The sequence below is a fragment of the Heliconius melpomene genome, chromosome 2 (genome assembly GCF_056956725.1).
Source record: "Heliconius melpomene rosina isolate 202511_hmr_F chromosome 2, ASM5695672v1, whole genome shotgun sequence".
Lineage (NCBI taxonomy): Eukaryota > Metazoa > Arthropoda > Insecta > Lepidoptera > Nymphalidae > Heliconius > Heliconius melpomene.
In genome coordinates, this window is record NC_140390.1 from 9,059,243 (window position 1) to 9,080,699 (window position 21,457).

The following is a 21,457-nucleotide window of genomic DNA, read 5'->3' on the forward strand; positions in this document are numbered from 1 at the left end:
TGAATGAATATGTAATTTATAGGCACGTACCATACATGTTTTTTATAATTTCTTATAATATGTGATAATGACATGAGACAGGAAGAACTCTTTATTGAGTTAGGGGATATTCTTTTAAATATTAAAATAATTTATTTCTATAATTTTTTATTGTAATTTAAATAATTAAAACTGAACTAATAATAAAATTTAGAACATAAACATAGAAAGGTTGTAGAGCACAGCAAGAACTTATTATTGTCTCTGGTCAAGATGTTTTGGTACTTCCTTCTTTTACTGATTAAGATGATTTAGAACTTTCCAAGATTTCTGAAAACAAAATTAAATTTCATTATTTAAATATTACCTTAAAATAACATATACTTAATGATAACAATCATGATAGTTAAAGCCACTCTGGCGCAAGGCTACAAGTGTGTGCTTTTCATAATTTTTAGACGCACTATGTGTTAATGGCATTCTAATTTGTTTATTTATTAAATGTAAATTATCTGGTTTCCCATTAAAATTCTTAAATATAAGTTGCCATATAATAGATGTTAATATTAGCTGGCAACCTATCATATTTTTCAGCTTCTCAGCTTCACGCTGTTCCTCGCATGTAGCAGGGTAGGCAGAGAGACCCTAGTGTTAGCACACTTCATTCCTCACTTCCCTCCGAATTCTGGAGGCATTGCGTGTTCAGTGGCAGTTCTCAATTCCGCGTTTTACTCAAACACCAGAGCAAAGAAATGAAAATATAAAATATTTCTTTGTGCCCTTGCGCCATGACTCGCCTCTACTAACATCTCATATAACATTATAAACAAAACATACTTGGAATACCCCTCATTTTCTCAAACTCCTGAGGTGTAAAATCGGCAAACTGGTTTATATCGAAAGTAGCACTATCACTTTCCTCATTAAATTTATTGATTTGACTCAAGGTCTCCACGAAGACCTCATAATGCAACTTCCTATCAGCCTCGCTCTCGTAGTGTCTCTCGTAATCTCTTATGAACTTCTCGAACAGTTCTGGGGCATCTTTGACGTCGTAGTGTGGCTTTTCTCCGTTGGCCATGGCGACTGCGAGGAGGAAGACAATGGAAGTGAATATTTTCATTATTTAATCCGTTTTCCTTGTACACTGGACTACAATCAAATGTAGAATGAGGAATGCGAAGATATACCGGCCTTATATATACTAATATGGGTGAGCTGTGTGTGTTAATTGAGTTTGTAATTTATAATTTGTTTAGGGTAGTCAACAAATTTAATGCTATTGTACTGCGAATAATAGGTATCCCATATGTTTTTGTAACTTTAGAGTTGTAAGTTCTCAGCCGAGACCAAATTAAAATGTTTATTTATCTAATACTAGGCTAAGGCCATCGTAGCGCAGTGGGCACTAGCGTATGACTGTAACGCGACGGTTGTGGGTTCATACATTGAATATTAACAATGTATTAAAAAAAACTACGCTGTGAAAAAACCGTGTGCGGCCTTAAGTGTCGGAACGCTACGTTTGTATGGTAACTTTTGATTTGTTATTCTAACACCAATAAACATAAGATTAATTGTAGGTAATTAATTAAATGTAAGCACGACTTCTTCTCTAACAATTATATTACGTCAAGGACGGCGTTATAGGTATTTTATATCATATTTACATCCTTATTTATTATTAATATATAGAGAATCGTGAGATAATCATTATATTAAAAGAGGAAAGTCATGGCGCAGTATCCATGATGTACTGCACTATGTGATTCTAAACATGACAGGTTGTGGGTTCGATTCCCACTCGAAGAAATTAAATACCTATTTAAAATTTTAATTTCTTCGTTCTGGTGTCGTGGTAAACGCGCGGCGTTGAGTTTTGCCACTCAAGCAGTGGCGAACTGTTGGGGAGTGGTCATCCCAAGGACTTGATTCCTGTGGAGAGATATTGTAATCTATTTCCCGCCTCTGACTTTCCGTTATTAGCCGGCAGAGTGGCGCGCAAGAACTGTATGCTCGAAATGGTGGAAGTGCTCAATTTGCGTAATAACGGGAAACCGGCTCACGAGCTCAATGAACAATCTAATATTATAAATGTCAAACTTAGCAAAAAATGAAATATTAGACTAGGTATTGGTAGACTCTACCAATTAATGCCAGGAGGAAGATAAGATTCAGACGTAAACAGTGACAAATGGTTCTGAATTTTTTTCTCAGATATAATAAAAAATATTCAAACCTAAAATAATAAGGATAACCCTGTCCAAATAAAATAACAACTTTATGTAAAAATATTTATTATGAATAAAACAATTTATATTTTATTGCAAAAGTTCAAATTTAAAGTAAAAATATAAAAAAATCAAGGTTCTACTACAATGTACAAAAATATATTAATTATAAAAAATCATTTATTCCACAAAGAGAGTGATACCCAAAAGTACATAATTTATTTTCCACCAAAAAGTTGGATTTAGCATCAGATTTTGCTAAAAGTAGCAGAATAGTTCCTTCCCCCAAGCATAGACCAAACCCAAACGAGCATGTTTACTGTCATCAACAGATAAATTTTAACAATATTCACTCGCCAAACACTTAAAAATAAGTTCAGATATTATGCATGTTTGTTTTTAAAATACAAGAACTATCTCAATTTATTCCTATTTTTCAAAGAGAGATTCAAATTGTTTGGAATCAAAGTAAAATTTCTCTAATTTCTCAAATGTAAACTTTGTTAAATGGTATGGCTATGATATGCCTGTTATAAAAACCCATAATAAATTTTTCATTGGATAAATCCCACCTAATTATTCATATAATCTTATAAATTATGTGAAATGTTTAATATTGGAATATAACAAACTAAATACATATATGTATATGTGTGTATGTGTATGTACAAATATATCATAATTCAATGGTCATAATTAAATTAACATGTAACATTATAAAAATTATATCTTTTTACTTATAAAACGAGAAATCAGATCATAAGCCCATTTAGGTTGATCATGAGGCACCATGTGCCCCGCATTTCTTACCAATGCTTCAGTCAAATTACCAGCTTTTTTAATATACCCTGCTATTTCATTTTCAATTTTCCAGATCTGCCGACTCGCTTTCTTATATTCATTGGAAGAAGAAAAGTTCAGATTACGCAAGAAATTCTCAGTTAAAGGATATGCAACAATAATATCTAATTGGCCATTGTAAAACAAAAGTCTATAGTGTGATAAAAGTTCAGCAACATAATTAGCAACAGATTTTAATATGTCATATGCTAAATGTATTTGAACTTCTTTACCAGAATGAAACGGTAACCCTCCTACATGGACACTCTGCCTTACTTTGTCATTATTTAACAGGTTTATATAAATATCCATATCTGACAAGTCAGTTGGTACCAAAAAGTTGTAATAATTTTGAAAACCAGTGTAATTTTTAAAGTATGAGAAGTTAGTTAAATCACCATCCATTAAAGAGTCCATGAGTATACCAGCTTGTGCCCAGTTTTGTTTGTTTATCTCTTTTATTATTTCATTTTGCATTTTAATAAATAGACTTTTTTGTTTATCATCTATTAGACCATGTTGGTACAAATAATTGCCATAGTCCATCTGGTTGATTGGATCACAGTAAGCATTACCTAATGCAAGGCCTTTGAGGTTTATTTTCTGTTTATTAATTGAGTTATCTTTATGAATTTCCATAGCCAAAGCTGGAATATATTTTCCGGCATAAGATTCCCCAGTAATATAAAACTCATTTGCCTGTAAATGTGGAAAAATTTTGTAAAACTGCTGTAGACAGCTATATAAGCCTTTTGCAACACATAATTCATCTTTACAATATCCTTTATCATCATCTGTAAAACTAAATCCAGTTCCTACAGGGTTATCAATGAAGAGCAGGTTGTATTTAAGAGCCCAATGATACTTTCTCACAGCAAATCCAGATTTTTTCACTATTAGGGGGCCATTTTCAGTAAATAGTCCAAATAATGAGCTTCCTCCCGGACCGCCCTGCAGCCACAACACGACAGGAGCATTTTTTTCCTTATTAAAAGCTGGGAAGTACCAGAAATATAAATTGGAATTATATTTTTTATCAATAGTTAGGAAGCCGGCGTGGCTTTTGATACCAAGTTTCTCTGTGATTGACACACGAGAGAGATTTTGGGCTTGCTTAATATTGCCTTTTTCTATATATGGCGTGAGAATGAGCGGGTCACCGGCATCACCTTGAGGATTAGCTTCGAGTTTCAGTCGGGGGTAAACGAAGGGAAAATTTATCGAAACAACTAATGCCAAAGCATTAAAAAATATTACTAGAAAAGATAATAAGTTATTGTTAAAAATATTCATATTGTATTTTATTTAAAATCATAAACTTGTCACAACGTACAAAAAAAACAAACAAGCCATATTTTGATTAAATGTCAAAAGTTCATTGACATGACATTTTTTCATGAACGTTGAGAAATTTTAATTATTAATAAAATATATATATTTTTCATTATATAAATTATTTATTATACCATATTGTTATTATCAAATAATGTTTGTCCTTATTATTAAACAGTCAATCATTTGTTTGATTAATTTGATTACACTAAAATGACGTTTTATTTTGAAACATTTACCTACAAATCTACACAAGTATATTTATTTATACAGTATTTTCTTTGTTTATTATAACCTTTTAGAAGCCGGTCAAACGGAAAGATAATATGCGGATAGTGTTTACTGATAAGGCAAAACTTGTTACAAATTTCAATTATTTTTAATACAATTTAAATACATTCTTTAAGTTTTAACTTAAACACTTCTCAGTAGCATTAGTGCGCGATCAGCATCAAGCACGATGACTAGCTTATTTTGTATAATTCTATTTGTTCATTTAGCAACAGTTCACAGCTTATTTCATCGATATCCTAAAATAAATCTAGGGGAACCCGATGGAGAAGATACAGGTAGTCCTCTTTTCCTTACACCGTACATTGAAAGTGGGAATATCACTATCGCCAGGACACTAGCTCGCGTGCCTTTCACAGAGAGCTTACGAATCAAAAGCTATGCCGGCTTTTTCACCGTGGACAAGAAATACAATTCTAACCAGTTCTTCTGGTACTTCCCTGCTATGATTAGTGATAAGAAAAATGCTCCAGTCATTGTGTGGCTTCAAGGTGGACCTGGAGCATCCTCTCTCTATGGTCTCTTTGAAGAAAATGGTCCTCTCAGAGTCCGTGACAAGAGATTTGAGAGGCGCAAGTACAACTGGGCCTTGAGCCACCACATCATTTATATAGACAATCCTGTAGGAACAGGCTTCAGCTTCACTGATGATCCCAAAGGTTATTGTATCGATCAAACTCAAGTTGGAGAACATCTATATTCCACTCTCATACAATTTTTCCAATTATTCCCTGAATTACAGAACAATAAGTTTTTCATTACTGGGGAGTCTTATGCTGGCAAGTATGTTCCATCATTAGCTTATACAATCTATAAGAAGAACCCTACTGCCGAAATAAAGATTAATTTGAAAGCCCTAGCCATTGGTAACGGGTTGAGTGATCCTGAACATCAATTGATTTATAGTAAATATTTGTATCAAATTGGTTTAATTGACTGGAACCAAGCTAGCATATTTGCTGATGCTGAGAGCAAGGCTATCGAACTTATTAAGCAAGAAAAGTGGAATGAAGCATTTAATGCTTTTGACACTCTGTTAAATGGTGATATGATTGATGGGAAAAGTATATTTTACAATATGACAGGCTTTGATTTCTATTTCAACTTTTTACATACTAAAGACTATAATAAAGATGACTTTGGGCCCATGTTACAAAGCAGTTTTGTCAGGAAGTCCATACATGTTGGTAATCTAACCTTCCATGATGGTAAAGAAGTCGAAGAACACTTGAAACAAGATGTCATGAAGTCAGTCGCTCCGTGGATATCTGAACTGTTAGACCACTACTACGTAGTGGTCTATAACGGTCAATTAGATATTATAGTGGCATATCCTCTAACTTTGAACTACTTAAGAAACCTTAATTTTACTGGAGCCAATGAATATAGGTCAGCTAAAAGGTACCAATGGTATGTAGATGGAGAATTAGCAGGATATATAAAGCAAGGGGGAAAACTGGTGGAGATCATGGTCAGGAACGCAGGACACATGGTTCCAGGAGACCAGCCAAAATGGGCCCTAGATATGATTACGAGGTTGACTCATGAGAAAACCTTTTCGCGTGAACATAATATATGGAAACCATGATAATTAAAATTTAAAAAACTTTAAAAAACTACCTACATTAGTTTTTATACCAAAAATATTGTTAAGAAATTTATTTTTGTTTTCAAAAATGATTATTGTTATCGATTAATTATTTGTTCTTTTAAAATAAGAGATAACATAACTTCGTCCTATCAATAACAACTTTTAACACTTAAAAATATAGATCTGACAATAGTGATTCTACAATATATCATCAAAGTTAACTGTCTTGTGTAAAACTTTTCTTGATTTAATAAATGTTTTGGAATTTCAAATAATCTTTAAGTGTAATAATTAACATTGTTTTCTAAATACCTACTGAATAAATAGTATTTTATTTTCATTCCATTCAATATATGTATAGAATGATTCATTCTTGTTCTATTTTTTAAACATTTAAGCAAAGAAAATGAAACAGAAAATGCATATTTTGTCATAAAAATGTTGTTGATAAAATTTGTTTCAAATTTTAGCATATTGTCTCATTACTTTTAAATAACCACTATAGCACATTTGTCAAAACATGATGGGGATTCAATCCCTCCTTAAAGAATTATTTCAATTTTTCTACTAAACTAAAATGCAGCATCAACTTTCATAACCTATGTGATGACTTAATAATAGGTTCTCTTCTTTCTAAGAGTTCACACATATATTTAGTAAGCATATAAATGTGTTAAATGAAAACAAAAAAATACACAATAGCAAACGTCAATTTATTCACTTCTTAAACCTAGCATTCTTTAATTAGAACTGTATTACAGCTGTGTTACTTAGTTACATACAATACTACAACTGACTGTAGACTTAATACAAACAAGAGGTGACAAAAACTAAGTAATTTAGATTAGTTGGTAAATGGGAATGAGGATTTTAAGTTTATCGCCCTTCAATATATGTAGATAATTCAATTTCTTCTGGTAGTTCAGTAATGTTGACATCAAAGCGATCTTGGACTTCATTGAGGATCTTTGCATCATTTTCATCAGACACCATGGTGATGGCCAGGCCTTTGGTACCAAATCTTCCTGCTCTCGCCACTCTATGTAAATAGGTATCAGAATCTTCAGGCATATCGTAATTGAACACTATATTGACTCTTTCAATATCCATTCCTCTACCAAATAAGTTGGTTGCTACTAATATCCTCTTTTGGAAATCCTTAAACTGCTGGTAACGGGAGAGACGCTCATCTTGAGTCATGTTTCTATGAATGCCAATAGCTGGGAAGTTTTGGTCTGTGAGAAGCTGAGCTAATGCTATGCAGCGCTGGACAGACTTCACAAATATCACTACTTGGTTAAATTCTAATACATCTAGTAGCTCGAATAGCTTTTTATTCTTTTCATTTTCTTTAAGTTTCACATAGTGTTGTTGTAAACCATGCAATGTCAGTTTAGCTTCATCATCGACGTACACCTCCATGGGGTCCTGCATGAACTTCTTACACACCGGCCTAATATCCTTACTTAAGGTAGCCGAGAACATCATAACTTGCTTCCCATGGGGAGTACTCCTGAAGATTTCCTGCACGTCACGACGCATGTCCAGTGACTCCAGCATCTTGTCACACTCGTCGAGGATGAAATGTTTTAAATGTTTCAGATTTAATTTCTTACTGTTGACTAAAGCCAGGATACGTCCCGGCGTACCGACTACAATATGCGGGCACGCAGTCTTTAATATCTCTTCATCTTTCTGTATCGGCATTCCCCCGAAAAATACCGACACCCTCACTCCGGCCATATACTTGGAGAAGCGCTCGTACTCCTTGCTGATTTGGAAAGCGAGCTCTCTTGTGTGACACATGACGAGGACGTATACATGTTCTTCGGAAGGCTCCAGTTGCTGTAGCGTCGCCAAAACAAAAACGGCCGTTTTCCCCATACCGGACTTGGCTTGACATAATATGTCCATACCGAGAACAGCTTGCGGTATACATTCGTGTTGCACTTCTGAAGGATGTTCAAAGCCGCAATCGACGATGGCTCGCAAAATCTCAGGTTTTAGAAGGAAATCTCTGAATCCTGAACTGTGAATCGACACATAGGATCCCTTAACCTCTTTTTTTGGCGCCGCTTCGGTCGCTCCGTCCGCCGCTTGCTGATCCGCTTGCTCTTCATCTTCATAGTCGAGAAGATCGTCATTGTCGGCCATGATTTATGGGTTTGGTGTGTGAATGAAGTAAACAATAATAATTGGTTCAAGCACGTGAATTTTTTTCGAAAAATTATATTTCACAATAATGGCGTCGGCGGCTTGAACCAAAACGACAGAGTCACAGATAAAGATTTTTTGTTTGTTTATGGCCAAGCTTGGTCATCACAGATTATCAAAAATATTAATGTGTGTCTGTGGCAGTTTTCTGATCAATAATTGCATTTGATAGTTTTAAAACTCTTTTTTTTATTTATTGCCATTAATTAAGTTTTATTAAAAAAACAGAATGTTTTATGAGACGTTCTTAAATGCCGTACATTCTTGTTAAGTTAATATTTTTTAATAATATTTGAAAATGCATTTTTAGAATCTTATTAATACTTTAGAATAATAATAATTATAAATACAATTTAAATTTAACTTTTTAAATGTATTTAAATATTTCTGGCAGCAAATGTCGTAGCATTTTACGAAAATAATACATCCTTCATAATATTTTTATATAGATACTAGCGACCCTATTGCGGCTTCGCCCGCTTTTACTACTGGATTATTCATATAATGTATGTTTGCAAAGCACTTAAGATAATGTGAAAATTAATGAAACCCTAATGCAACCCGCATTTTCGTTGTTTCAATAAGGATTTTCCAATTTTTGCTATAAAGGCAGGCGGGTTTTTTTTTTTGAGCTTGTGGTTAATGCTGAAGAGGGTATTCTGTCCCTGATGAAAAGCAAGCACTACGTGGCTGCCTGTGACGAAAATTAAATAGAATGCATCGGCCGGGAATTGAACCCGGGCTGCCCGCGTGGCAGGCGAGCATTCTACCACTGAATCACCGATGCATGTAAGGCGCGTCGTAGCAAGGATTTTTTGATATTGTAACAACTTCTAAAGTACTTATTAAAATGAAAAACAATATAATACAGTTTTGATCTACATTAAATGGCCAACGTAACTAATATACTTATTTATATGCTGAGAGTAAGGGATAAGTGAAACTTGAGTAACATACAGCTGATGTGTCAACGGCGGAATGTGTCAACAATTAAATGCGTTTTTCTGCAAAACTATTCGCAATTTTGAAATAGTGTAAAAAGCTAATTTTATCTTCGTTTAACGTAGAAATTTAATAAAGTATTTTAAAGGATAAGGATTAATACCATTATGGAAAAATATTCTTCACAATAAAAAATATATTGAAATTACTATTTTTAGACAGAAATATGACCACTACACGTTATTCTTAAAAGATACGAATATGCCATCGCGGACTTTTTTGTAGATCTTATTAAGAGGAACAATACTCCGGTACATTTTTTTCATGTAGTATTTACCATTGAAGCAGCGCATGCGCCAAAGTGTCTCAGCGGGTAGGACTTTATACACATTTATCGTATTTATGTTAATTTACATAAGATTGTACAAATAATAAACTATATATAAACCTTCCCTGAGAAATACTCGACCTAATGGTGAAAACCGCATCCAAATCCGTTGGGTGGTTTAGAAGAAGAAGAGTTAGAAAGTTCAGACAGACACAAAAAGCGACTTTGTTTTATAAGATATAGGATAGGATAGGATAATACATCCTTCATAATATTTTTATATAGATATGTACATTCTTAGCTTTATTTTAGTTTAATTAAAACCATAGGTACTTTTTCCGTTTATTCTTTATTTCAAAGGATTGTAAGGAAGTAAAACTACACGACCTATATTTATATATTACTTTATTGAAAATGCGTCAAATGTTTTATTTATCTTATAAAACAAACTGATCACAGATACAAAAGTAAAAATCTAATTACACCACTAATCTACAGTTCAATCTGTTTAAAATGAAGTACAAAACTCGTTAAATTATATTTTTATTTTTTCTAGAGTAACTAAGGTACTACAAAAATAAATTAACATAACTACGCTAACGACATCTTTGACTTTACTAGCGATAACATTAAGTAGAGTAGATAATAAAAGTTTTTAGAGAAAAAAAAAATAGTTTTTATTATAAAACAGTTCACAAGTATTTAAACTCTTATCTAGTACCAATGAGGGTATAAATATTATTTTTATTTTATACTTTACATATTTGTAAAGTCACCAATTTTTGTTTTTCTTTTGTTTACTACAAAATATTTAAGTAAATGACAAAAATGAAACAGCTTTTTAAGGATTTAAATTCCTTCAAAATTTATACCAAGACTTCAAGTTTCCGTACCTCTAGTAGCTACTCTATAAAATGTTTCACTTATCTCCTTTGCATTTAATAAAGATTACAACTAAGTATGTTTCCTTAAAATATTAACTAAATTAAATACAACATACTATCATTACTTTTCTATGAGTTTTTGAAATACTTAAATTGACAATGTATATAATAATACATTCTAAGGCCGTTACGGTCCTAAATCTACCGAGTACAGATTTCAATCACAAAATTTTATTTTTAAAGAATCTAGCGTATATCTGAAACTACTAATAAATACAAAGAAATAAATCTTATAATTAATATTTTAATTGTTAACGTGCAAGGGCAGTGTTGAGTTGAGATGCTGCTTTTATTAAAAAAAAGTGACATTGAAAACACAAGTACGCGGGAAAGTGAAATAAAGTATAGAAAGACGATTATTATTATTATTCATAAATATTTTTTAATTTAATTTAAATATTCAAGAAATTTCTTTAGGTAACAATGTCTATTCTACATGTAATTCATTATATTTAAAAGTGTACAAAGACTCATAATATTGTAATCGTTTACAAGTTTTAAAGACATGACCGTTATGTTTGCGTTGTTGCAACAACTAATAAACTACTAAGCTAATGTTATTTATATGTAAATTATATGCAATAACATTAGTTTTTGTATATAAAAGAAAAACAAAAATGTAATGGAAATAAAAAAATTACAATACTTCTAGAAGTATAAGATAAATTGGAAAAAATCAGTAAATATGTTATGTGTTTTTTTTATTATTAAAGATCGTTCTTGAGTTGAGTGCCCAACTTACAAAAAGTATAGGTAAATAAAAGAACATTACATTTCAGTCAATAAGTCGCAGCTGGCCTTAAGTTAAGTTTCCTGAACTTTTGCAAATTATTTGCTGGGAAAGACAAATGTCAAAACTATGAAAAATCCTAAAATTTAATTTGCGCAGCCATTTACAGCTATCTTCAGAGTGAGAGACCATTAACGTTAAAAAAAGAAGACATTATTATAAAAAAGACAATTTAAAACTAAAAATAAATAAAAAATCTAACATTTCTCCGAATAAGGCTTCAACGGTTTAAAATCAGCATTACCACTCAGGAAAGCGTCGACAAAATTCTGCACAGAATCCGTTGTTATTTCATCGCCATATTTCATGGTGACCATGCGTTGTTTATTAAAATCTATGGCGGTTAGCAATGGCACTGCGTCATCTAAGCCGATATGCTCTCTTATCATATCAGCGCTATCAGTGCCATCTATACCGATATAAAACATTACATGTTTGAAGGACTTCTTCTTCACTCTGGAGTTCTTGGTGATGTAGTCAAAGTCCATGGTCTCGTCGTCTGAGGAGTTCTGATAGGGGCAAAACCCTGGGTATTGGATGCTGCATTCCTCGTAGTAGGATTCGGCTGATGGTGTTAGGACTGATTCGGAGAATTCTATTTCTCCGTCTTCATCGTCTGGAAGGAGGGAGGAGTTTTTTTATTTTAATGGATTGAACTTAATTTATGATTATGAAATTTAATTAAGTTTGTAGTAAAGGACGTTATAGTAATTTAGTATATACGAATAAGTAAATATTTACCAACAAACAGCACAACAGCAGGGTGACGCGCCATTTTCAATAGAGCCTGTTCATTCAACACCGATACTGGCCGCTGAGCCCACGGGAAGTTCTATAACATATAATAAATCAGCTGTTGTATATAAATATAGTAACTATATTTATATATATGTATATTAATATACTAAGTATATTTAGCCGGCTACTCGTGGCTCAGAGACATTAAATGTGACTTTAAATACGCCTGGTAGTGGGTTCGATCACCAATCGCTGAAATGCTGAAAATTTAAATAATTGATTTATATTTGTTCGCTCTGGCGTCAAGACAAAGCGCGGCGTTGAGTTTCGCTACTCAATGTCTCTCGAATTCGGCGGAAAGTGAGGAACGGAAATGTACTAGAAATCACGAAAACCAAAGCGTTAGCTATAATAAAATGAAATGAACATCATGGATCATGGATCGAACTAAAATTTTTATCTCAGAAAGTTCTGTGTGATATTAACTACTCACATGTATTTCTACACAAATAAAGTCTACTTTTAACTTACCAAAGCCAACGGATCAGCAGCGAGATATTGCCTTCCATTAGTAGTCAGCACTTTGCCAGTGCCATCAGTTATGACTAGAGCGGGTATGCCAGCCACGCCCAGCGCGCCAGGCAGTGCCAGTCTTGTGTCATTGGCAGACCACGGCACTGATAACGCGCTGGCTGAGGATATGGAGGCTAGTGTCCGCGCGTAGGATTGTTCTGATCTGTTTTGGCAAATAAAGAAAATTCTGTTAGATAAGTTTGGTTAGTTTTTTTTAAGTACCGATAATGTTGGTACTCGTATGTACAGTATACTAAAGTAACATAATTTTTCTGTTTCATAATACTTAAATTTTTTCTCTCGAGTTGCATCACGATTTTATTAAACACTTTTATTTTTAAGCTATATTTTTAATCTACAGGTATAGATAGACCAAAATTTTAACAAGACCGCCTATAATTATTTTAAGTTTTAATTATAATCTTGCTATTTTCATACAAAAATGTGACATAAAGGGATCGCAAGAGGAGAAATAGGAAATACGTGTACTTTACTTTAAAGCAGTCGTATAATATAATGAGGGGACTTAAGACGTGATCTTGGCAATCCCAACGCGTGGGGTCATGCTGGCTGGAATTAGATATCGCTACAAGCATTGACTTAATTAACTCAATGTCTGTAGAACAATTGGGTTTCTATGTTTATATTTGTTGTAGTATTAGACACGGAGAGACTTAAGTGCCAAATTTATTTTTAAAATGCCAGTTGAAAACTATGTTTTCTTGAAATATCTATTAATTTTCATTTTTCGGAGTTTTCCTTTTATTTGTTTTGTAAATTCTCACTTCGTGCCAAATTTCATAACTGTAGGTGCATGGGAAGTCCTAAAGGTTTTGAAAATGTAGCGAAGTCGATACACTTAATTTTTGATTTTGATACTCTTAATTTTTGATTGTATTAAGCTTGATTTTTTCTTGTGCTTCATTCTTTTACTATAATAGACCTGAATATTGATATTAATCGGACAGACGAACAACAAAGTGATCCTATAAGGGTTCCGTTTTTTTACCTTTTGAGGTACGGAACCATAAAAAAGGTAAACTGAAAGATAATTATGTATGATCTTATTTTCTTTGCTTTGTCTACAAATATTGAAAATGAAAACAGAAAAAAAAACAGAACTTGTACCTAAAGATATAAAAATGAGCGTACCATCAGGGTGTACACACCAAAATTCAACAAATGAAATAATGTAATACAAACAAACATAAAACGAAAACGAAGCCAGTTATACGATAAAAGTTGGGGACGCGGGCCTAATGTGAAAAGTTTGGTTAGTTAACGAATGGTACGGAGGCGTCGTTCCGGGGGTCCCTGTTATACGTGAAATATTACATAATTTTTATAACTTTATTGTATTTTTTTTTCAGCTTCACGCCGTAGGGTCCCTCGTGTTGTAGGGGAAGCAAAAAGAACCTAGTTTTAAGGCACTCCGCTTCCCACTCTCCGCCGAATTCTAGAGGTATTGCGTGTTGAGTAGCGGCACTTAGCGGCACTAAAATTGTTTTTTTTTAATTCATTAAGAATATTGGTGTCTCCTCGATCATATCAAATAAACGTCTTTACATCACAGAAAGTATATCTATAGTAATGTTATTATTAATTGAATTGTTTGTGTAGTTCAACGCGCTTAACTCGGATACTAATTCGGTTCAAATAAAGAAAATAATATTTTTGTTTTGAGATAAAAGTTATCTGAAAATGAAGTAACATGTTTCAGAGTTCTTTTTATTAAGAGATGTATAAAAACATTTATAAGTAAAAACATAGAATATACAAAAGCAAAATCAAAAGCTGTCTGCCTTTTGATTCATCGTCGTCCAAACAATAGCAACGTCGATAAAACCCGCTATACACGTAGTATTGCGAGGGCATTTAAAATTGTATTGCCAGATTTTTTGGACTCTTTAAGCTGCACTTTGAACCCCCTTTGGTTCTGTACTAACCTCTGCTATTGTGTTCCTTTGCAAGCCGAAAATATTGAGTCGGATGATTAAATTTTTATTTTTCTTTTCTTTTCAACCGTACAAAGTTTTATTTTCGCAGCGAATGCCTTTTAAGCTGAATGGTAGGGTAATGGCTGTTGTATATAAATTGCTATTCAGGGAATATATTATCTAAATTGATGGCTTTAAGCCTGAGGAAGACACACCTTACTGTATACGGTTGTACATTGTTCAATTAATACACAGGCAAATGTTTAATTTGAAACAGAATTGTCCTTGGACTTAATTAAGTGAGGCGTTGGCCTAATGTGTATTCTCTAAAGGGAATAAAAATGGAAAAACTTTAGGCCGCAGGCCGCAGGGGCACAAGGTGTGAATGTAACGAGACAGTTGTGATTTCAATCCCTACTCAACGGAATGAATTATCATTTATTAATATTTTCATTTCTTCGCTCTGGCACCAAGGAAAAACCCGATGTTGAGGATCGCCACTCAACACGCAATACCTCTCCATCGCTGTTCGCATGCAGCAGGGTTGCTGTATGCGGGATAAAAATTGAAGCTATTTTTTTTGTGATGGAAAAGTAATGACTGGCGATGTGTCAGTTGTATATAAAAAACACAAATACAGTATAATTTCAACTAATTTCACGAAAACCGCAAAGCAACGTAAACAGTAGTAAACAACACAAAAACAAATGACAAAAGAAGGAAACCCGCTAAAACGTTCCGTATATTTCCTTTCAGTCCCTGTAAACCGGAACGTACTCGTATATGAGAATGACAGATATTTTTCCCGCCATATTTCTCTCGCGCGCCATTACGCGCGCTGTAAAAGGAAAGTAAATGAGCTACTTTATGCCTTATGGTGCGTGTCCAAAGCTATAAATAATAATATCGTAAATACGGATTCAGATGGTAGCTAATAGATGATGGGTTTATTTTTTTTATTTCCATGCATTTTGCACGGTAGGCAGAGAGCACTCTACTCTATCCTTTATATAATAGGTTAGGCAGAGGGAACGGCGAGTTTAGGGTAGACACTGTGTCTTTCACGCACCGCCCAATTATCGAGATATTGTGTGTTGAATAGCTGAACTCAACGTTGAGCTCCACGATCGTCCTTTGCAGTCAGACAGGTAGGTAAGAAGTAGAGTACAAAAAAGGACTTATCTATTCTTTTACTAATGAAGATTATATCGATTTATTACCAGTTAGATTTTAACTAAGGTTTCTAAGTGTTGTTGTAATTTTTTTAATAAGGACATATCAAATATTACCCAAATCTCTTAGCTCCATCTAGTCAAGAAATATAAATAGAAGCTATTAGAATACCAATATCTGGCAAGTGCCACTTAATTTATATCTGGATCTTATCGCATAGTTTCACCCGGGCGGGGTGGGGCGGGGCGGATAAATAAGGTCATAAAACGTAGAAGGGCTCCGTAATCCGGGCAAGGGAAACGTCTACACTTTATTGAAACGATAAATCCTAGTATACGCTAGCTTATTTAGATTTGGTGTGTTGATTTACACGGCCTTTCGAGTTAAAGAAAATGAAAATAATTATTTTATTTTATATTGCAGTGTACATTTCTATATTTTCTCTAAGATCAATTACGTTTAGAAACGGAAAACGAAAATGTTTTACCTGCAAACATTTCCCATCAACATCATGTGCCTTATAACCTAATAATATAAATATTTGAAGATAATCAAAACGAGCTCCCTAAGTACCTATAGCTTAGAGATCCTCGTCTTGTAGCAACACTAAGTTCTATAATACCTAAAGTCAAACCCCTTAAGTCTTCATTGGCAATTCAATAACAGCATCCTCATCAGACCCCCACCCCAATTATCTTTATTAGCTGGCCACAGGAACACTCGATTGTGCAAACTCGTCTGTGCAAACAAACACGGCAATAAAAACCTTATTATAGAATCGAAGGAATGATATAAATTGAATGAATAGAAGATGTGGATGCTATTGGATGTTAAGAAATTGATAATTTTAGGTTGTATTCATTTATTTTTCAATTTGGGACCGTCGTGGCGCAGCGGCACAAGGGTGTGACTGTAACGCGACGGTTATGGGTTCGACCCCCACTCGAGGAGATGAAATATTTATTTACGTTTATATTTCCATTTCTACGCTCTGGTGTCGAGCAATGCCTCCAGAATTCGGCAGAGAGTGGGCAACGGAGTGTCTTAACACTAGATCCTCTCTGCCTATCCTGCTGTGTGCACAATACAAAAACCATCACTTATTCTATTTTTCCAATTAATGTGAAGCGCTCGGATTTTCGGCCATTACCGATTCCCTTTGTGCTATTGTATCTTTGCTATAACTGTAATACTACGAATGTAGCACCGATTGGTCAGTTCGTGGACAGATACGAATCAAAAATGGGTTTAATGCTGAAATTGAAGTTTTAACACTATTTTTTGTAGTATTTATTATGATATTATCTCGATTTAGATTTTTACTGAATCGATAATAAACTAAACAAAGAGGAACCCAATCCTTGTTTATCCAGATCATATATTTTAAAGATACTTAATTAAGCATTCCCACAATGATAATTCTATAATTAAAATAATATCAAATATTTCTTAGACCTATATATTATCTTTTATGAATCCAACAAAATGTATTATAAAATTTTTACACGCCACAAGTAAAAAGGGCGTAAAAGCAAAGCCCGCCAGTAGGTATCGATTTTGCTATTTTTATCAACAGTATTGCAGTCTTAGGTCTTTTATGAGACTCACTTGTACGTACTTATGATGGGTAGGGCTAGGGTAGGGTCATGATCCTGATTACTGGCGCTCCAGTCGGACTTTGAAGACTATTAATTGCGCCACTGTGGGGGGAAGGGGGGGATTTCAATGGGGTTCAGGGGTGACATTTTATGTTTTTTTTCCTATCGTTTTTATGGTGTACTTTGTGATATCTCTTGACTTGGGATTAAAGCTGGTGTTTGCTGGACATTTTTAAGGTCGAGTGAAAATAAGTTTTTTAGACGTTAAAGAATCATGTATTTCTAAATTTTTAAATGTTATACATGTATTTTTTTTATTATTATCTTATTGTATGCTTACGCGTCTCCCATAACACGAGACAGAGATGTTTTAATGACAGAGCATTCTGTTTATAACTCATGTTGGTTTCATCCAAACAGAATAAAATGCATATTGAGTGGCGGAATTCAACGCCGCGATGCACCTATAAAACAGAAATATATTACTTACGACCACGATCACGATCCATATTATGTTGGCTTATGTTGGATATTATTTCAGATTCAAATTCAACAATGTATTATCATCAAAATAAACAAGAAATAATGATATTAAGTTATAAATATTTGTTATTTAAACTTACATCTTATACAATCGGATATTCGACTGAAACCGAAATGTTTTCAGTACTCGACAAGTAAATCCATTTCTCAACCGAGTGGCGTTATCTAGTTACAAGTTTCTTTGCGGAACGTTACATACATACTTTAAGTTGTTCCTTATTTTTATGAGATAGTTTTGGTTTTGTTATGAAGGTTGTGTTATGTCAAATGTTATCACCGAACTAATTTTTAATTAAAAAAACTATCACAGTTTGCATTAGAGGAGGAAAAGAACAGCGTTGAACTGTAACGCGACGCTTATGGGTTCGATTCCTACATGGGAGACTGTTTATATTTATTTTTTTTACATTTCCCCACTCTGGCAGACAAAACGTGGACGTAGCGTGGTGGCCTTTTCCAATATAAAAGAGAGCAAAAGCAACTTTTTTAGAAAACGTAAAAAAATTTGAACGTAGATTTTTTTTATCTAAACTCGCGCTTCTTGGAAACTATCCGAGCACTCTGAACACTAAGCCATACGTTCTTCTCGTACGTTTGAGTAGTGAGATTTTCCATAATTTTTACTATTAAATGATGCACAAAGACTACAATGACTAGAAATGAATTAATATTTTCATTTCTTCGCTCTGTTACCAAGGCATAAGCGTGGCGTTAAGTTCATACTCAACTCAACACGCGATGCCTCGCAAAAATTCGGCGAAAAATGGGGGACAGAGTGTCTTAAATACTAAGTTCTTTGTGCCGTAATCTTCTGCTGTATTTACCCCAGAACCCCCGTTTAACCTTCGTTTGTCACTGTCACTTATTAGGTAATATATCGGCGGGCGACAAGGGACAGATTGGCTGATGTCACTGTTTACTTTTATTGCTATCGGTTTTAACATATTGTTATTTCTGTTTTTACTTTTTATGAATTTATTTTGGATATTATTAATAAATTACTGTAAGTATATTGAAATAAACAAAAAATGTAAGAAATTATCAAATCTCTTAACTTTTCTGCAAATACGAGTAGGTATGTATTTGTATAAATGTAAAGAATGAGTTTATTAATTAATCGTTTCTCGATGAAAATAGATTAATATTTACTATTAAAAGTAATATTAGATTTTTTTTTTTCAGTTTCTGCTGTGTGCAGAGAGAATAGATGTAATGTAAAGACACTCCGTCATCCACTATCAACCTAATTTACAAGATATCGCTTTTTCTTACCAGAGCAAAGAAATGAAAACTGCGGCGGTAGGTTTTATACAGTCGTTATATTAGGTTATTTATCTTCATATATAGAGATATAAAATAGACTGCATTGCCTTTATGGGGTGGAACCCTAGTAATAAGTCACTCCGTTCTCTACTTTTAGCCCATTAAGATATAACAGCGGAATTTACGGCCACGTTCTTTGTAAAATAAACAAAAATATTTCAAAAGATAACCCCATATTTCCGTGATATAATTTAGTATTTAGTCATAAAAAGCAAAATCAGCTTCACGCTTTTTCATAGTATTCCATAGATATCACTACAGTGCTAAGAAACTCCGTTGCTTACTCCGAACCGCCCAATTTTCGAGATATTTCGAGTTATTTCCTTCGAGTCGCGTAATTCCACCCAGCACTTTGTCTATCAGATCAAAATGAAAATAATGTAAATATAGGTAATTTTCCTCCCGAGTGGAAATAGAACTCACAATTAATGTGTTTACAAACAGACTATTTCCCACTGCGTTACGACGGTTCCATTTGGTAATTTTCTTCTCGTTTTCCTAATTTAGAGACATTTTTTTATGAATGACAGTTCTCATAGTCCAGGTTGAAATTGTTCACGTTTGTCTAGACAAAAAAAAGAGAATATTATTATATTGAATTGAATATTATAATTATAAGTAGGAATTTCGTCGAGTATGAATCGAACCCGCAACCTCTATTACAATATTAATTCATAAAAGAATATTGTTTTGGAATGCCAAACGTAAGCTTACGTATACGTAACATGATGCAGACACCTACTCTGAGTAATACCGAGAGAGCACAAAGGATCCAAATTCACGGCTCCCAGTCAACCACCGCAGACAGTCTTTTGCTGAAATTCCTTGCTTTTTCAATGAGATGCACTTTCAGCACCGAAATCTGTATTAAGATGATTAATGTTCCAGTTTTTTGGGGTGTTTTGTTCATTTTTGTTTGAGGGTGTTTGGGTTAAAGGGGGTTAATTGAATGTGAGATGACGTGGATTTGATTATTCGTAATGTGTGACGTTTTGGGATACAAAATAATGATACTGTGAGATATGTTTCTTTTGGGAAAATGGATAAGAATTTAGTTTGTCTGCATATAATAGGGTAGGCATAGTGTTAAGACACTTTTTTCTCCACTTTATGATTTTTTATTTTTGAGACACTATCACCAAAGCAAGTAAACGTAAAGGTTTCATTCCACAACTGGGAAACGAGTCCATAACCGTCGCGTGTACGACGCCGCTGTTACTAATTCCTATTGTTATTTTCCAGCTTCACGCTGTATCGTGCATGTAGCGTGGTAGGCAGAGGGAGCCTAGTGTTACGAAATTTCCGTTCCCCACCTCCTTGCCTGCCTGCCTGCGATTTTCCTCAATACTAGAGCGAAGAAATTAATACTTGATTTCCGCAAGTGGAAATCGAACCTGCAACCTCTCGCGTTTACCTTTCAAAAGCATACTAAATCACGTTTAGTAAATTGTCACATGTGTGTGTAGTTGAATGTGTGCACCTGCACCTGTCACCGCAGTGATATCCTAGTAAAGCCACCACTAAGTCTGGGTCATCTGATCCCAGACTTAGCTGGACGTAGTGGATTAAACTATTGATAAATATATATTCGAGTATATACATGCTCATACGAATAGGTATATTTCGATTGAGGTCAGTTGTGGCGTAGTGGAATAAGTGTGGTGGTAAATTCACTCTTCATTCGAGGGAGTGAAGTATTATTTACTAATATTTTCATTTCTTCACCGTGGCGACATCCTGGCATTAAATTCCACCACTCAACACACAATGCCTTAAAAATTCGTCGGAAAGTGGGGAACGGAGTTGCTTAGCACTAGGTTGCCTTTGCCTACCTTACTATTTGCGGGATACAGCGTGAAGTAGTGAGGAGATATATTTCGTGTTGTTACTCCTTTTATTGTACTATCTATTTTTTATATGAATACAGTAGAAACTCGATTATTCGGTCCTCATAAGTTTGTGATTATCCGGACCATCAACCCCCATCAATTATATTAAATACCTACCTGTGTACGTATATGTTTATATAAATTGTAATTTGTAGCTAATCTATTATTCTAATTTATAAATCTATGTTACTGAAAAGTTTC

General features: G+C 33.9%; 4 protein-coding genes and 1 pseudogene across 6 annotated transcripts in view; 1 reads left to right on the forward strand and 4 right to left on the reverse strand.

The window, feature by feature from the left end:
• Positions 1-130: 130 nt before the first annotated feature.
• On the reverse strand, positions 131-1,167 carry LOC146540788 (uncharacterized). The gene is made up of 2 exons (XM_085203338.1): positions 817-1,167; positions 131-309 (listed from the first exon to the last, which is right to left on the reverse strand). Exons 1-2 carry the CDS (start codon positions 1,100-1,102, stop codon positions 281-283), a joined length of 315 nt encoding a protein of 104 aa, XP_085059464.1. The 5' UTR covers positions 1,103-1,167; the 3' UTR covers positions 131-280.
• Positions 1,168-2,259: 1,092 nt separating this feature from the next.
• On the reverse strand, positions 2,260-4,427 carry LOC146540789 (venom serine carboxypeptidase pseudogene; annotated as a pseudogene). Its single transcript, XR_014879099.1, has one exon. The product of XR_014879099.1 is annotated as a venom serine carboxypeptidase pseudogene (transcript).
• A 175-nt stretch (positions 4,428-4,602) lies between these two features.
• On the forward strand, positions 4,603-6,536 carry LOC146540790 (venom serine carboxypeptidase). Its single transcript, XM_085203303.1, has one exon. It carries the CDS (start codon positions 4,843-4,845, stop codon positions 6,259-6,261), a length of 1,419 nt encoding a protein of 472 aa, XP_085059429.1. The 5' UTR covers positions 4,603-4,842; the 3' UTR covers positions 6,262-6,536.
• A 420-nt stretch (positions 6,537-6,956) lies between these two features.
• Positions 6,957-8,553, reverse strand: Hel25E (ATP-dependent RNA helicase 25E). Its single transcript, XM_085203325.1, has one exon. The coding sequence runs from the start codon at positions 8,416-8,418 to the stop codon at positions 7,141-7,143; it is 1,278 nt and encodes a 425-aa protein (XP_085059451.1). The 5' UTR covers positions 8,419-8,553; the 3' UTR covers positions 6,957-7,140.
• Positions 8,554-10,136: 1,583 nt separating this feature from the next.
• LOC146540792 (nucleoredoxin-like) overlaps positions 10,137-21,457 on the reverse strand; it is a 50,465-nt gene continuing 39,144 nt past the window's right edge. For both annotated transcript variants that reach the window (XM_085203354.1, XM_085203348.1), the window contains 3 exons: positions 12,752-12,956; positions 12,224-12,314; positions 10,137-12,098 (listed from right to left, as the gene is read on the reverse strand). In XM_085203354.1, the coding sequence (XP_085059480.1) occupies positions 11,680-12,098; positions 12,224-12,314; positions 12,752-12,956 (715 nt within the window). In that variant the 3' untranslated portion in view covers positions 10,137-11,679. The remainder of the gene's footprint in view (positions 12,099-12,223; positions 12,315-12,751; positions 12,957-21,457) is intronic.

Coding starts and splice junctions, on each gene's coding strand:
- LOC146540788 (XM_085203338.1), bottom strand. CDS start 1,102: ATGAAAATATTCACTTCCATTGTCTTCCTCCTCGCAGTCGCCATGGCC. Junction 310..816: donor GAAAATGAGGGGTATTCCAA/GTATGTTTTGTT, acceptor TTTTGTTTTCAG/AAATCTTGGAAAGTTCTAAA.
- LOC146540790 (XM_085203303.1), top strand. CDS start 4,843: ATGACTAGCTTATTTTGTATAATTCTATTTGTTCATTTAGCAACAGTT.
- Hel25E (XM_085203325.1), bottom strand. CDS start 8,418: ATGGCCGACAATGACGATCTTCTCGACTATGAAGATGAAGAGCAAGCG.